General features: G+C 38.7%; 1 protein-coding gene across 10 annotated transcripts in view; it reads right to left on the reverse strand.

Annotated features, from left to right (window-relative positions):
- Positions 1–16322, reverse strand: part of MEIS2 (Meis homeobox 2) — a 257491-nt gene that overhangs the window by 228995 nt on the left and 12174 nt on the right. For all 10 annotated transcript variants that reach the window (XM_056852099.1, XM_056852097.1, XM_056852095.1 and 7 more), the window contains exon 7: positions 9541–9655. In XM_056852099.1, coding sequence (XP_056708077.1) covers positions 9541–9655 — 115 coding nt within the window. The remainder of the gene's footprint in view (positions 1–9540; positions 9656–16322) is intronic.

Genomic DNA, 16322 nt, shown 5'->3' on the forward strand with positions numbered 1-16322 from the left:
GTGCAGGGATTGTTCAATTGCTGCAAAATGTACAAAATGAATTTTACAAAAATGAATTGCAAGGAAAGCCCCATTACAATGATTTTACAGCAAAGATGTCAACATCAATTTTTCTCTCATGCATAACTAATGATTAAAACAGCATATTCCATTTGCCTAAGACAATTTATTTCATATTGGCACATCAAAATATTGAAGCACAAAGTTATCTTTATCTTTTTTTATTCATTGCTGCTGAACCCACACTATTGTTCAAACCAGAAAAAAAAACAAGCTTGGCAAGAAACACTTAAACCAAACCTTCATCAATACTCTACAATTTGTCAACATCTCAATTATAGCAATAGGAAAGAAATGTAAATTTTTGTCAAATTTAAACATGAGAGATCTATCCTGCTAGTGGTACGCAAGTAACTCCTATCCACCATTCCAACAGAGATTATTTATGGACATCAAAATAAGGATAGGTGCTAAAAATGTAATAGAGGATGATACATTAATAAAACTCACTTTACTGCTGTGTTTTGCTTTGCTGAAAATAATGCACTTGCCCTAATGCAGAAGGGTATTCTGCAAGCACAACTGCAAATGGTTTCAGCATATGGCCCCCCTTTCAGAATACCTGTGCTAAAAAAAAAAAATACTGTGTGCATCCAGAGGGCTAGGAACAGAGTAGTAATTGCTGGCTCAGGTCCACAGAGGCATCACCTAGCAAAGGGAAAGCAATACCAGCTTTGAAGCACTGATCATCTGTTTGAAGGGAAAGAACTGTATGCAAGCCTCCCTCCCTCCACCCAACAAGTGATCAGCACAGTTAAGCTGAGTATGATGACTACCTGACAAGCATATGTGCGGTATGACTTTAAGAACTCTCTAAACCATACATATTTGTAATTCCCTTAATTATAGTAAAAATATTTCTTACACTTTGATATAGTACAATAGGTAAGAACATCTGGGCCATCCTTCTATACATTTCACTTTCAATCAACAAAATTAGCATTTTCCACCAAGAAAGCTGTATTGGATAGAAAGTGTGATTCCTTGAAATGCATGGTGGTACACGCGGTACAATTTACACAGTGGTATTTAGTAAACTTAAACTCATTAGGTCACGTGAAGGCATTTGCTGATGCAGAACTTTCCCTCTTCCATCTTTTCCTCAGCACCCTGTGACCTCAAAAAAGCTGTAAATTTAGGGTTCCAGTGTACAAAAAATCATGCCACTCGGGACTGCATGGCAAAATCACCCCCATGTTGTTCTTGCACAAGTTGTCTTGTACTAATGGAAGCATCACTGGTGGAAGAAGATGACAAAACAATTCAGCCAGTTTTCCCACCTTGCTGCTCCATGTGGGTCCTACAATCTCCAGAATCAGATATTCGGAGATTTCGGAACTGATAGGGAAAGGGAAATATCATGTCTGTGTACAACCTTATAGTCATGTTTCATTTACTCCAACTCAATATATGCTTTTAATAACATGACAACCAGTGTGGTGCAGTGGTCTGAGTGTTGGACTAGCATCTGGGAGACTCAGGTTTGAATCCCCACTCTGCCATGGAAACTTGCTGGGTGACTTTGGGCCAGTCACACACATTCAACTTAACTATCTCATAGGGTCATTGTAAGGATAAAATGGAGGACAGTAGAGCAATATAAGCTGCTGTGGGTCCCCATGGGATTGAGGGCGGGATAAAAATCAAACTCTAAATTAATAAATAAAATTAATAAATTCCTGTGTTAATACTGTTTGTGAGATTATGTGGGGGGGAAGAGTTCTAGATATCCATATTGTCAAAGCCACACCATTATAGCCATTAAACTCACACAACCTAACTTTTCCAATATGCATCAACTCAAAGATGTAGCATAGGATAAGCATGTATGATTTCAGTCAACATCTGTGTTGACTTTGCCCTGGAGCAGATAATTAATCTTTCCCACAGAAAACCACTTTGGACAAGTCAATAGGACTAAACATCAGGCTATCAAAAAACAAAGTCGAAAAGACAGTTTTAAATATTCACTGATACAAATAAGGTCATATCCCTTCCATATAAATCCCTTCCATATAAATTAACGTATCCTTGTTAATATACATAGCTGTATACTTAGTCTTAAGAGAATATGGCCCAGTGCCTGTTACTTTAAATTTCCATACAATTGTTCTGCTGTTTTAAGATTCATGCTCTCAGCCTCATACAAAGATACAAGGGACATTTTCATTTATGTGGAAATTATGATAGTGGGAGAGTGTCTGGGCGTCTCAGGAGGAGAATGGGAAGCATCCCATACAGATTTCCTATCAGAAGGAGTGGCCAGCACTGCCTCAGCAAATGCTCAGAGATTCTGAAAGCAGTGCCCACAGACAATGAAGTCTGGGGAGAATGCACAACTCTTCTGGATGATTCTCAAGGAATTTCTCCTAATCTTTATGGTAAAGAATATGGAAACATGGGGAGATTCCTAGAGTGTTACTTTGGAAGCCATTTTTTATTCCATGCCTCTATTCCTTAGCGGTGGGGGATGAGAGTGGGGGTTTACCAATTGCAGACAGGCTCAGAGCCAAATTTTCCTAATGGAAGTCACCCAATATGAATATGTTTCCAAGACAGGAATCTATCCCTTTAAGAATACCACAAATTGGGACTTTAAAGTTGAGTCTGATTAAGTCATTATGATGGCTATACAATTATTTATTCTGGTTTGACATTTGCTGGAACAATTGTCTCAGATGTCAGTCCTCCTACTAAGCCAGGACTATCTTGTTCCTATGGCTTCTTTTTCTCTGTCTACTCTTGATGTCAGCCTTGGTTTCCAAGGCTGCTCCAATAGTCTCCATAATCCTGGGCATCCTTAAACGAGATTAATCAAGCTATATTTGCTAGTAACTAGACCCACACAGTAACTAGGCCTTAGGGATTTTCATTCCTATTCACAAAAATCTAGTTGGGCATTGTAGTGTGTAGCTGTGCATGCCTGCTTCTGCATGTGGGTTTTCCTTGTTGGATCAGGGCAAATATAACATTTGATTTCCCACTTGAGTGAAGCCCTAAATACTTTGCTTGCAGAACCCAAGCAGAGCAACTAATCACATTTGCATGGATGTTGAAAGGAGAGATTGGTTAAGTGTTTTAAGTTCCAAACATCTCCTGGGATCAGATATAAAACTAATATACAAAACACCATTTATAAAACTCTTATCTCGTTAAGCCTTGGTGGTTTTGTACAGTCCACATAGTTTTAAATGTTAAATACAAAATTTTCTATTTTTCACATATAATCCTACACATACACAATCTGAAATACTTTATAAAATATTGAAAAGTATGTGAGAAACATGTCCATCCACATGGAATGGAATATAAGTTGATAACAGATAATGTGATGATATTTCAATGGCACTTTTTTCTTTATATACAGCAAGGAAACTGTAGTGTCCCTGAACAGTTACAGATTCTTTCTCCAGACAAATGGCTCAATGATAAAGCTCCACATACCTTTTAATGTGCTGATTAGGGTTTTACACATATACTGTCTAGCAAAGCCCAAGAGTCTTCTCTCTCCCCTCCCCTACTCTCAGCCCCTTTCCTGCTATCTCTCTTGCCATAACTCAACTAACCCAACAGAACCAGTCAGTTTTAAATTTCAGTTGGGACCCCAGTGACCTGTTAATGAATCTACAGAGAGGAGGAAAAACTCACAGTGCTGAGTTATGCCTGGTGTTGCTAGCTGACTTGGAGTCAGAAATGCTTGAAGCGTTAACGTAATTGCAAGAATGTGAAAAATGAAGCGTTGGGCTCCTGAGCAAAGTGAAAGGTCAAAGCAAGCCTTACACAAAACAAGTCTCTGGAAGATGGCCTCATTAGACCATTAAATCGGCTTCTCCCTTTTTTCTTCCTTTGTAAAATGTTTTTAGTTTTTTTCATTTCTATTAATAGGTTTAGTTAACACTTCTTGTCTTAAAAAAATAAAAAACAAAGAAAGCTGAACATATTTTCCGTTTGTTTTCACTAACAATAATATTTTCTGACACAAATTTGTCTCAGTGGCTCTGAACCACAATTAAGGTAGTAATTGCTTTAGAGCATACTAATACCTATGTTAGAGTAGTACAATGTTTAGTACAGTTTAGTTTTCTCTTGTACATCCAGGATGACATGCTAAAAACAACACTGAGCCCAGCTAATATAATTAGGATTATCTTTCACTGAACATTGCCCAAGGGGGTTTAACTCTTCTAGCGCCAGAATTTCAACTGCAAGAGTCAAAATCAACTTTTTTCATAGGTAGCATGCTCTGGATCAAGGCTGGTGGTAAATTTACTGGCTCTAGGGCAGGAGTCCCTAATGCATTTTACTCTCAAACGGATTACCAAATATGCCCACATACACTCCAGACAAAACATGGAGGGATTTGCCCCTCCACATTTCCCCCACTATATTTCCCAATAACCCATCAATGGATGAATGCAGATTCATCAAAGATAAATATTACTGACTTCCCTCCTCCATAAACTATGTTATGGAATATTTGTTATCCTTCCAAGCTCCTGTATGGAGACCTGGATATAGCACAGAAAGCAAAAAAAATACAAGGGAAAGAGAATTCAAGAGCTAGAAATCCTCCATCTGTGTGTGTTGTGCATGCACTTGTGATATTCATGGAACGGTAGATTCAGATATCATTTTTTGTTGCTGGTAATTTTAAGGCACAAATATGGAAGTATGAAGGAAATAATCAAAGCTGCATGTATCAAGTACTATGGGTAATGAGTGTAGTTAGATGCAGCTCTCGGACACATACCACTAAGTAAATCTCAAAGGTGTTATACAAATCACACATCATATAGGAAAAGGGAAAATTAATGTAGGAATGAGGGAAACAGACTGAGAAACAATGTTTGGGACAACTTGCACTTGCTCATTAAAGGGATATAAATGGTGTTTGAGGTAGCATGACTGTTTTATGTATGCAGCCATTCCAGGGAAATTTTGTCTTAAGTAGTCAAATCCTAGAGGGATTAGCAGCTATGGAAAACTTTCTGTTATGGAACCAGATGGTGGTATGAAAGAAGCATGGTGCTGATGTAATAGCACAATGTATCTATTGGCATAAGAATGGAGGCCTTCTAAGCCCAATGACTTAAATGATCTTAGAAGTGTATAACTCTACTTAGATTTGCACTGTTAGGGTTCCCTATGTATCATGAGAAACTAGGGAATGAGATTAGGTGCCTTACAGTGAACCAGTATATATCCATGTCTAGTGATAGGATGAAACAGCCCCATGGTGCAGAGTGGTAAGTTGCAGTACTGCAGTCCAAGCTCTGCTCACGACCTGAGTTCGATCCCAACGGAAGCTGGTTTCACGTAGCCGGCTCAAGGTTGACTCAGCCTTCCATCCTTCCAAGGTTGGTAAAATGAGTACCCAGCTTGCTGGGGGTAAAGGGAAGATGACTGGGCAAGGCACTGGCAAACCACCCGTAAACAAAGTCTGCCTAGGAAACGTTAGGATGTGATGTCACCCCATGGGTCAGGAATGACCCGGTGCTTGCATAGGGGACCTTTACCTTTAGTGATAGGATGACTTCCATGCTTATAAAGACTTTTCTTTTTTACTATATTGTAATAAACTTCTCAGCACTAACTCAAGAACTATTCTAGTGAAAGATCGTTTGTTAATTGGTTATCATTGGTTAACTATTGTCATTTGGTTATCTGAAATATAAATGTCCTGCCTTGAGAGAGAACTTAAAGAGGATACAACTATATTAATTTAGTAAATTCTTAGCAATTACTGATGATACAGCCTGTACGTACAATGATACTGAGAGGTGTTAAGCCTCAATTTTCTCCTCCCACATGCTACTCAAGCAAGACCTTGGCTGAGGCTGCACAGCCGCCAAGGGTACCCAGCTGCTTGAGCTAATGATAGCCTAGTTTGTGAAGAGCTGCCCCCCAGATGACTCAGTGTGCTTGTCAATTAGTATTACCTACTCTAGCATCCTTTCAAAACTAGTTGTGGCCTAATTATTTGTAAGACCAGGGTGTTGTAAGAAAACCTTGTCTCCTGTATAAAGCGAAGCTGGCAGAAAAAAATGATTGCATCCGAACTAATTAGATGGGGACCCAAAATTTCCTGCTCAGTTCAAATGGCAACTAGTTAATTCCACCTTATCCATATGAGTCAACTTTAAGCAACAGCGTGCTGCTAAGAACGCAGCCTAGCTTATAAGGCCTCACAAGACCTCCACTGATTGGCTGAGCAGCCTCAGTGCCCTCTTCAGTTAATTTGAATGTTAATGGAATGCTACTATAATAGCAGTTATATCCAATACTAAATGAATTTTTGTAATGAAATAAGCTTCTAAATTAGGAATAAACATCATACATGGGTTGTTTCTACATGGAGGATCTGCTGTGGTTTCACATCTACATTGGAGTGATTTTTTTAAGCATCCATATGATATTGTCCCCATACCATCCACTTTTGGGTTTTCCTGTTATATGCTGTGACATTTTCAAAACTTGGTTTTACAAGTTCTTTTCAGAAAGACTGTTGAAAAGCAGCTTTACACATGTAGCTGAGAAGTAGCACATTTTTTAAAAGTCTGACCCACATCAGCACTTTGGGAGTTTCTTTTTCTTTTCTTTTTCTTTTTTTTTTTTGCCCTCAGCCTCTGTGGTCGTCATTTCTGCCCTGTCACTGGGCGTTTGGGGAAAGAATTTTTTTTAAAAAATTGTGATTGCTAGATAGCTATAGCATGATACATTATAATGATATATTGCTTGATCTATTAGTTTCTCTGAATTTCTAGCTTTTTGTTAATGTAAGTTTCTAGCCTAAGGTTGCCAGCTCCTGGTTGCAAAATACCTGGAGATTTTGGGGGTGGAACCTGAGGAGGGTGGGGTTCGGGGAGAGAACAGACTTAAATAGGAGATAATGTCATAGAGTCCACCTTCCAAAGAAGCCATTTTCTCCAGGGGAACTGATCTCTGTCACCTGGAGATCAGTTGTAATAGCAGAAGATCTCCAGCCACCTAGCCCATTATGTGGCTGATACATATAGAGAACGTGTTCCCCTTATGTTTCTGCAACAAAAGGGCTAGATATACTCTTTCTGAAATGAAAGCTGAAAATTCAGAGGAACAAGTAGATCATGGTAGCTCATTATAACACTATAACACTCTAGTGATGTAGTAACTTCCTTTTTTTTTTTTTTTTTTGCTTTCCAAAACTTCTCCAGTAGTGGTGGGTAGGAATGGCAGCCATGTGGAGCTAAATTAACAGCCCATCGGCACCTCCTAAACTGTTCCCCAGCTGTTGAAAGCTTTAAAAAGCCTTTAATAGGCTTTTTATTTTTTTAAACAGGGCTTTTCACCCCATCGAGAACAGCAGGGCTGTGCCTGCAAAAAAGCAGTCACAGCAATGCCATTCTCCCCACTGGCATGCCAGGCCAAAAGGGGACAGGAAGCTGTCTATTGGCAGCTCCACCCCCTAGTACGCCCTGGGAACACCCCTCCCCCCCAGTGTGCCTGCACAGGGCTTTGCAATGCCAGGAGACCAGCGTCCAGGTCTCCCCGCTGGTGTTGGGGCCACTCACCACAGCATAAGTAGCCCAGGCGCTGGGCCAGAGGGCACCAATGCTGGCGCAGCCCCTTTTTGGCCTCCTGAGGACTTTCATCCTCAGAGGTAAGGAATGGGCTGTAAGTATAGTGCAGGGACTATTGCTGACTAGTTGTTGCTCCATTGCCACTCCACTGCCACTGGCAGAGGCATTCAGAGTAGCAATGAAAGCCATGTGGCAATGATTTTCCATGTATACATGGGAATACATGGTCTGGGATCCATGGTACTCTTTTAGAGTAATTCAGAGGTTTGCACACCACCAGCAGGATTTTTGATTTCCATTTCCTAATAGTAGTTTTTCATGCTGTATGGGAAATTTGTGTGATGAAGCTACTCTGAGTTTCAGCAACAGTTTTTCAAACAGCAGAAGAGTCTGCTGTAAACACCGTGCACAGTTGCTAACCCCAAAATGTATGCAAAGTATAGCATGCCATTTGTTAGACACGGCTATGCTGTTTTTTCCTAATGGCTGTTATTAAGATACCATATGGGAGCCTATGGACATGAAGCAGTAATGCTAATTGCACCTGTCCAATAAAAACAATGGGATTGCAGTTCTTAACTGTATGCTCAGGGGCTTTACCAAGCATTGCATAGCAGCTTACTCAAATTTGCCAGTTAGAGTACATAAACAGCGAACTGCAATCAACCTTGGCTCTCTCATGAGTGTATCTTTGTTTCACATGTTTCCAAACATGTAAAGTTCAAAGTTAGTAGTACAGAAGGAGCTTATTTCTGACAAAACTATCAGCATTATTACTCTGATTTAATGATCATGGATTTAACAGCCATTAAAAAAAATGTACAGATCGATCACATTGATGTGAGTCCAGTCCATCACTCATATCAGTTTCAGCAGAAACATGTGGATTCAGAATAATCTGAACAAATGATTAAAGGTACAACCTTATGTGCCCATAAGGGACAACCACAGCCCTCCCCAAACAACTAGTCGTTATTGAACAGTTCTACATACTTCTGTTCAATACATTTCTAAACAAAACACACAACAATCATAAAGTAGCTGTGAAAAACTGTAAAATCACAGTAACTGTGAAAAATGGCTTAAGTGTCAATCAAAACTGGAAGGCTGTGAAAGATTCAAATTAAAATTTTGGAATCAGGTAAACAGATCCATCCTCAATTTGTGGTCTTGGAAGTAAATCCTGCTTACTGGGAGGCAAAATACCATTGAATTCAGTGGAACTTGCTTCCAAATAATCATATACAAGACTGTAATCAGTGGTGGTTTACCAGGCACAGGATCTTTGCTTAACATCCTAATCCTAAACACATTACTGGAAAGCAAATCCCATTGACCCTAAATAGGACGTACTTCTGATTAATGTTGTTAAGGAAGAAGCATTAGGTGGCAATCCATATTCCATTACTGCAGACTTTATTCTTAAATAAAATTTGCTATGAATTGCTGCCTAAGCAATGATTGCATGTGATTTTCTTACTGAGTTGAGAATGCTGTGTGTGTGTGTGTGTTGTAGTGTAAAACATTTCAACTTTTTTGCTGACAGTACAAATTAAATTTTCTATTTAGAGACCAGTACAAACTGCTGCATCACAGCTGGAGTGTATGTCTACCAAGATATTTACTTACACCACATAAAAATAAACTGAAGATAACCAAATTTGTAAAGGAATTGGCAGAACTAATCAATTGTTATTGCAAAGCTTGTTTGAAGATTAGATATTTAGCTTTGAAATAATAATAAAATAGAGCTAACTAGGTTGAGAAAAGGAAATACGTGTCTCCCCAAGTTACAGCTGATTATACTGCAAGCCTGCCATTCTGTGTTTACACTAAGGCAGATGTACTGATATAATAAAAGACACTGAAGTTATTTTAGTCATGCCTACTTTGCACAGAGAAAGAAAGCTTGACCTTTTACCTTGCTCACTGCTGTTGTCTCCACTCTGGGAAGCGTGGCCCCCACTGGAAGGCCCCGGTGTGCCTGCTGAGTGCGTTGAGGTTGCATCATCATGGTCTCTCCAAGAGGAAGGGTTCTGGTGTCAGAATGTCATATTTTCCACCATAATCATTCCAATAGCAAATCAGGACCAGTCAAGGGCAGGGAGGGTGAGAAAGAGAAAGCCGAGGGAAAAAAAGTAGCCACATTAGAATTTGTAAAAAAAAAAATCCCAAACTGCAAATAGAGTTTAGAATCAAGGGCATAGTGATATTCCAATCCTGGGCAGGTTTACTTAAAAGTAAGGTACATTGAGAATAGGGTAGTTTACTCCAAAGTAAAAACACTCAAAATAACAGTTTACGGTCTTTTCTGTTGCTTAGGGGAGAAAAACCCAAACCTTGGGCTTTTATATATTCTGTAACACTTTATTCACAGTGCAGTCCCAAACAGAGTTACATCTTTCAAGCTAATTAACTTTAATGGGCTCAGAAAAGTGCAACTCTGTTTAGGATTGTACTGTTAAATACTTAGCATCAAGAAAAAATGTGCTTTTTTTCCCACTGTCCTATCACTCATAATTATTATTGCCTATTATTTTGGGTGCGGTGCAACACAGGCAGGATGGTGCTGCTGCACTCGTCTTGTTAGTGGCTTCCTAGAGGCACCTGGTGTGCCACTGTGTGAACAGACTGCTGGACTTGATGGGCCTTGGTCTGATCCAGCAGGGCCTTTCTTATGTTCTTATGTTTAATTTCCCATTCAAAAAAATAGAATGATTATAGGTATGGAAAACAGAACAATTAACTATTCTATTGATTTTTGTTTCCTTGGTTTCCACTAACCCCCCCCCCCTTTTCATCTCTAATATTTGGAGAAAAACTAAATGATACATTATACATGTAGAAAATTGTTATTTCTATCTACCATATGCTTACACATAAATAACATTTTAATATTTCAATCCAATACATGCTTAGTAGGGGAGATTTAAAAACAGTAAGATAATTTTAGCATTTTAAAAGAGATGACTTGTTTAAAGGCATTCTAGATGTCCTGGATTGTCCAAAATAAAAAGTAAGTTCCATCTTTACATGTGGCAGTATTATCCTTTCCCTGTGAACATATATAAAATACAATAACCAAGAATGCATAAGGTAATAATCATTTACATATTTTCCAGAAGTTGGCTAAGTGAGACTTCTGATACAGTAGTTTAGTCACGTAATTCCCAGTAGCTTTTAATTTATTGAGTATGGGTTTTCCTGGATACAATTTCAATTTAAAATGGGTAAGTGAAGAAAACTGAAAGTTGCAGCTAAGTGCTGCTTTGCTAAGTGTAATCTCCTCCTGGTTCTCCTCCCCTTTCCTGATCATTCCCAATACCCCTGCTGTTGCTTAAAGGAAAACAGGAATTCTACTGTACAGGAAAAGCTTTATCAGCACCACATGAAGGCAGGCAAGAGATGGAATTTCCTCTGGCAGAAAAGGAGAGCAAGAACACATGCAATAGATCAGACTTGGGGTTGGACCTGCATTACTTGTCACCTATATATGACAACTTAAATTAAACATATCCTAACAAGAAACGTTTTTTGGTGAAAAATCTAGGTTCAAGCAAATACTGCAAGCCCCAAGCTGTTTCAAAATAAATAATATACATTATGATATTCATTCATTCTCTCTCATATATATGTGTGTGTGTGTGTGTGTGTGTGCGCACACACACACACACATATATATGAGATACACATACACATCAGTATCAGTCAATTTTAAGTCTCTTTGAGACATCAGAGAATAGAAAAAGGTTTGATGGACTCCACTAAAGGGAAGCATATTGTCAATGCTAGTCCAACCTTTTTGTTTCAGGAATGGACAATCCATACAGGGGGTCTTCTACACCCCAAAAATACAGGTGAGACCTTTCCTTCTAAATAAAAAAAGATTTCACTTTCACAGGAAATCCAAATGGCTCCCTTCTCCTTATAGTAAAAATATAGATGAACAATTTTGCCAGTAAAAAGTATGCAATCCAATTAATTGGTGCAATCCAATTAATAAATATATCAAAAACACACTACATGCTTCCTTTTAATGGAGACCAAATTGTTTTCTGAAGCAATCACCGCACTTTGCCTAACCACAAGACTAGTCTTGAGTTATGTAGACACCATCCCAAGTTATCACCTAAAGACGTCTTATGAGTTCCACTTGTCTTATAATAATATTCAAAAGCCTGAATAGTCACATTCTAACATCAAACTCAAGTTAAACTGTATCTAGGCACTATCCTAAAATCGAACACAGTAGTGAACACAAAAAGTCCACTGTCTTCATTAAGGAAGGTCCAAGCAACAAAAAAATGGCTAAACAGTAAGAGTTTGTCAATAATCATCATCACCCAAACAGTCTCATTTAGGTTAGTGGACTAAGCTGTGATATCAGATCAGACCTGAAATGCAACATTTCAAATACAGATATGAAACAGTATTTCAGCGAAGCCTTACAAATCACAATAAAACAACAACAGTATATAATTGCTAAGATTAGTATTTCAAGTAAAATTATTGAAGGTTAACTACTCGAACATTATAGTAAAAAAATAATACCATCATACTGCAAAATCAAGTGAATATAAGACACAAGAAATATGTATAAGGACTCAAGATGAGATTTCAGTGAAATTCATATGGAAATAAAATGCTATGATCAAGCAAGTTTCTGTGCCGTCTCGATTAAACGTATTGCGCCTATGAGCTACCCTTTTTATCTCTGAGTTAGGAAACCACTCAAACAGCTTCAAGCTGAAGGCAAACAGCAGACAGAAGCTCTTCAGCCCTCTGTAGCCTCTTAGCGTCAGCTGTTTGCCGGATGGTAATCAGATAAAGAGCTAGAAGAAATACATGAAAAGGGAAAGAAACAATAGCATGGCATGAGTTTAGTCCTCCATCATCATGCTGGAACCTACTTTTAGAAAATGTAATAATTGCAACATGTTTGCCTTGGCTAAACTTTTCAGGGAGTTCAGCAAGTTATGTTAATTCTATGCACTGTACGCTGTCTTAAGCAGGCTGTTGGTAAAGTCCCTTAAATGAAAATTTCAATAATTAGCCAGGACCACTTCAGCTATATATTAAGACAAATGTTAACCAAAAGCTATCATATAGTGCTTCAAATGCTAGCCTACTTCTGTTTCTAAATCATAATAATTTGGAATAGAACACAGAGTGAGATTTCCTGCAACTGAAAACACTTGTTCTTTTTGCCAGGTTGTATAGCCTTTCACCTCAGTTGTCAGTCTCAGTTCTAGGATGGTTTGTTTGTATTACAGTTTACTTGAGGGTGTAATCTGGTACAGTTTTTTTGGGAGATAAAATGAATAGTCAGGAATATCCCTCAAGGTATTATCACAGTTTGATGATAAAAAATTATGAATGAGAAAAGTATTCTTTGGCATCCAGAAAGCCGCCATCCATAACTATAAACTATGAGTATATGGCACCATATTTTACCCATTTTACTTTAGGATAAATGTCTGTGTTCTAAAACTGTCCATCCTTGAATAAAAATACCTTGCTGCATGATCGACCATACATAATCTTTAATTTTATAGTGTAATCAATTTAGCAACCAGATATACAGCTTGAAAATTATACTCATGAGTAAGTAGCTTCATTTACTATATTAGAAACCAGTGGTGTTGATGGGAATTTTTACTGAACTCAGTACACTTTACACTACAATCACAGTATCTCTTTAGAGTATTTTAGTACTAGGTATGAATGCAGCTAAAAAAATGGTATGATTTCATAGTTTGTAGAGAAAAATAGTGGTTGAGTTGCAGGTGATTACTGCAGGAAGAAAATAACTTCCTGACTTTAATGTGATACTCTGACTATGCCACTGACATAAATGGACTTAGAAGAGTATAACTCTGTTTAGGATTATACTGTAATACTTGCTAGCTATGATGACTGGCTGCATGGATTTCAGACACTGACTCCTGTCCTATGCCCCATTCAGCTCTCACAGATCAACCAGGGAAGCGTCTCTTGGTTATTCCATCTGAGAGCCATGTTTGTATCAAAAGACACAAAGAGGTGTTCCTTATGGATATCCAGTCACTGTGATGATGTTGTCTTGGGAGGCAGGGACCCAGTTCACACAACTCCATGTTGGAGTCAGCATGAGTGGAATCTTTTGTTAGATTTTCATGCACTGAACCAGTTTTCAAGATGGTTCAATGAACCCATTTTTAAAGGATTTCTCTCTTGTCTTTTCTTTCAGCTCTTATCACCATTTTGATAGCATAGCTGTGGTTTTCAGTCAGTCTGGGCTGTCTTCCAGTTGTGTCAGCCCAGGTTAAGATGATCATGAACGCACTTACACCATACTCTGAATGCAGAGTGAATTGATTTTTCATATGCCACCCTTAACACTTAAATAAAAAAATGAAAAATCTGGCCCAATCCAAAAATCTGGCCCAATCCATACATCTCCCTACTAAAGGCTAAATGGATTGTAAGAGAACATAGGCTTATAAATTGCAGCTATTATTTACTCCAACATTTTCAAAAATATACCTTCATTGTGGATACACATTAAATCATTTGCAAGAAAGCTGCAACATATGCAACTGGGTAACTCACACTTACCAATACACACATACAATACATTTCCAAAAAAAAGTTACACCGTGGTCCAGGATTAAATTATTACAAGTATAGAGATTTTAACCAATATTTTTATTTATACAGTACAATCCTAAGGGGGGAGGTAGTTGGGGCAGGCCCTGGGACGGCACTGCCACACCGCCTGCTGAGCGGCTTGCCGGCCTGGTGCCACGAGCCAAAAAGGTAATTCCCTCAAAACCCTGTGAAACTACTCCATTTAGTTTCACGGGGCTCCAAAAATATTTTTGCTGGTGCAACTCAAAGCTGGCAAAAATGGGTGTCCTTGGGGTGAAAGGGCTGTGGGAGATGACTAAATTCAGCCCTACCCCCCAGGATTACCCCCTTTGGCACTAGTGCGAGTCCTTGCACTGGAGAAATGCTGCCACCGAGGCTATGCTGGCGCCCATGCCCCGTGCGGCTCCCCAGCACCAGCATAAGTGGCCCTGCGGTGGCATAAGTGCCCATTTGGACAGAGCAAGTGACACACTACCACAGGGGTCATGTCGCCTCCAAACCCCTTTCCGGCCCTCCCTTCAGGATTGCACTTTTAGTATGACTTAAATTTTGTATATGCTTTATTTTGAATTAGTACCAAACCCATGTCCTAGAAATGGGATTGAGTAAGAAATTAAATATATGCATAAATTGCTAATATTTCTTTATGCCACAAACACTAATACTGTAAAATATATGAAGATGTTCTAGTTAATCACCAGCTAAAGTGCTAGGAGGGCAGAGTACACATGTAGCTATTCCCAGTAGTTTTAATAATTGGGAGTCAAATATGGCGTTCCTCTTGCTCTTACCTAATTGTGTTAAAGAGCAGCGTTACCAGGAGAAAAGCATTGAATACTGACTGGTGCACAATAGAAGAAGATGGAAAGTAGATACAAGAAGCTAGGTCTCCAGGGGCAGTATTTTCTATTTGCTGGGCTACAGACTCACAGCTGATAATGCAAGTTGTAATTAATATAAAAGCAGGAGACAATATGGGGAAGGCTTGTACTAGCAGGGCCACAAGAGATCACTCTGCTGCTATCCACTGTTTCTCATTTATGCACACAGCCTTCCACAGAAACACAATTTTGCCAGTGTTTTTTCCCTTGAAAGTTAAAAAAAATTGATTTAGCACCATCATTGAATTTTGCTAAATCTAGAGAAGAGCATAGAGGGGACAAGAGTCTCTAGGCATATGAAGCAAATCTGCTGTGTTACTGTTTTGCTGTTGCTACAAACCTAGCTGAAATTTTAAGCATTTTAACTACTGCAAGATTTCAAATATGGGTTGGTTGTTTTGGGGTTTTTTTAAGGACTGACTTTCCAAGGCAGAATCATCCTCATCAGCAAGTGATTGTTTACATTCCCAACTACTGGTCATACCTGGTACTGTGCCAAGGATAGTGGTTTAACAAGCCTCAAACTTTTGGGTAAATGACAGATTACACAGATACAGATGGATTAACTGTGCATTCCTTATGCAACCAAAACTTCCACTGGGCCAAATCACTTTAATTATGCAAAGGGCACCTCTGGGACTGATTTTGATCTTGCACTGCTAGAATATTATAAGTCACAATATACTCTAACAGATGACAATATATACCCAGGCACTTTAAAGTAGTTCAGTGTGTAAAAAATCAGAGCTGGCTCAGTTGAATGAAAACATAAGAAACCTGGCTTGGAGGTAGTGGTGGGGAAACACACACACATATCCCTCTTAAACACAAGGCTGTGCAGCATTTGCTTACTTTTATTTAATTAAAATAAAAAACACTTACTGGGATAATTGTGCCTGTACCTTAGATCTCATTTGCTACTCAATACAAATTATGCATCCTCTTCATAGTACTGCACAAACAATACTTTTCTGCGAAGTGGGGTAATTTGAACCCCCACCCAATACATGTTTAAATGTTTTTAAATAATTTTGTATTGCTTAAAAAAACTGCAATGCTATTTTCTTAAGGTTTTGTTTTTGAGAGGCCTGTTACCCATTTTTAAAATACAAGAGTCCAGTGGACTCTTATCTAGGAGTAAGTCCCACTGAACACAGTGAGAATCACTGTTAAGTAAACATACAAAGATGGT

Source organism: Euleptes europaea, chromosome 6 (genome assembly GCF_029931775.1).
Source record: "Euleptes europaea isolate rEulEur1 chromosome 6, rEulEur1.hap1, whole genome shotgun sequence".
Taxonomy (NCBI): domain Eukaryota; kingdom Metazoa; phylum Chordata; class Lepidosauria; order Squamata; family Sphaerodactylidae; genus Euleptes; species Euleptes europaea.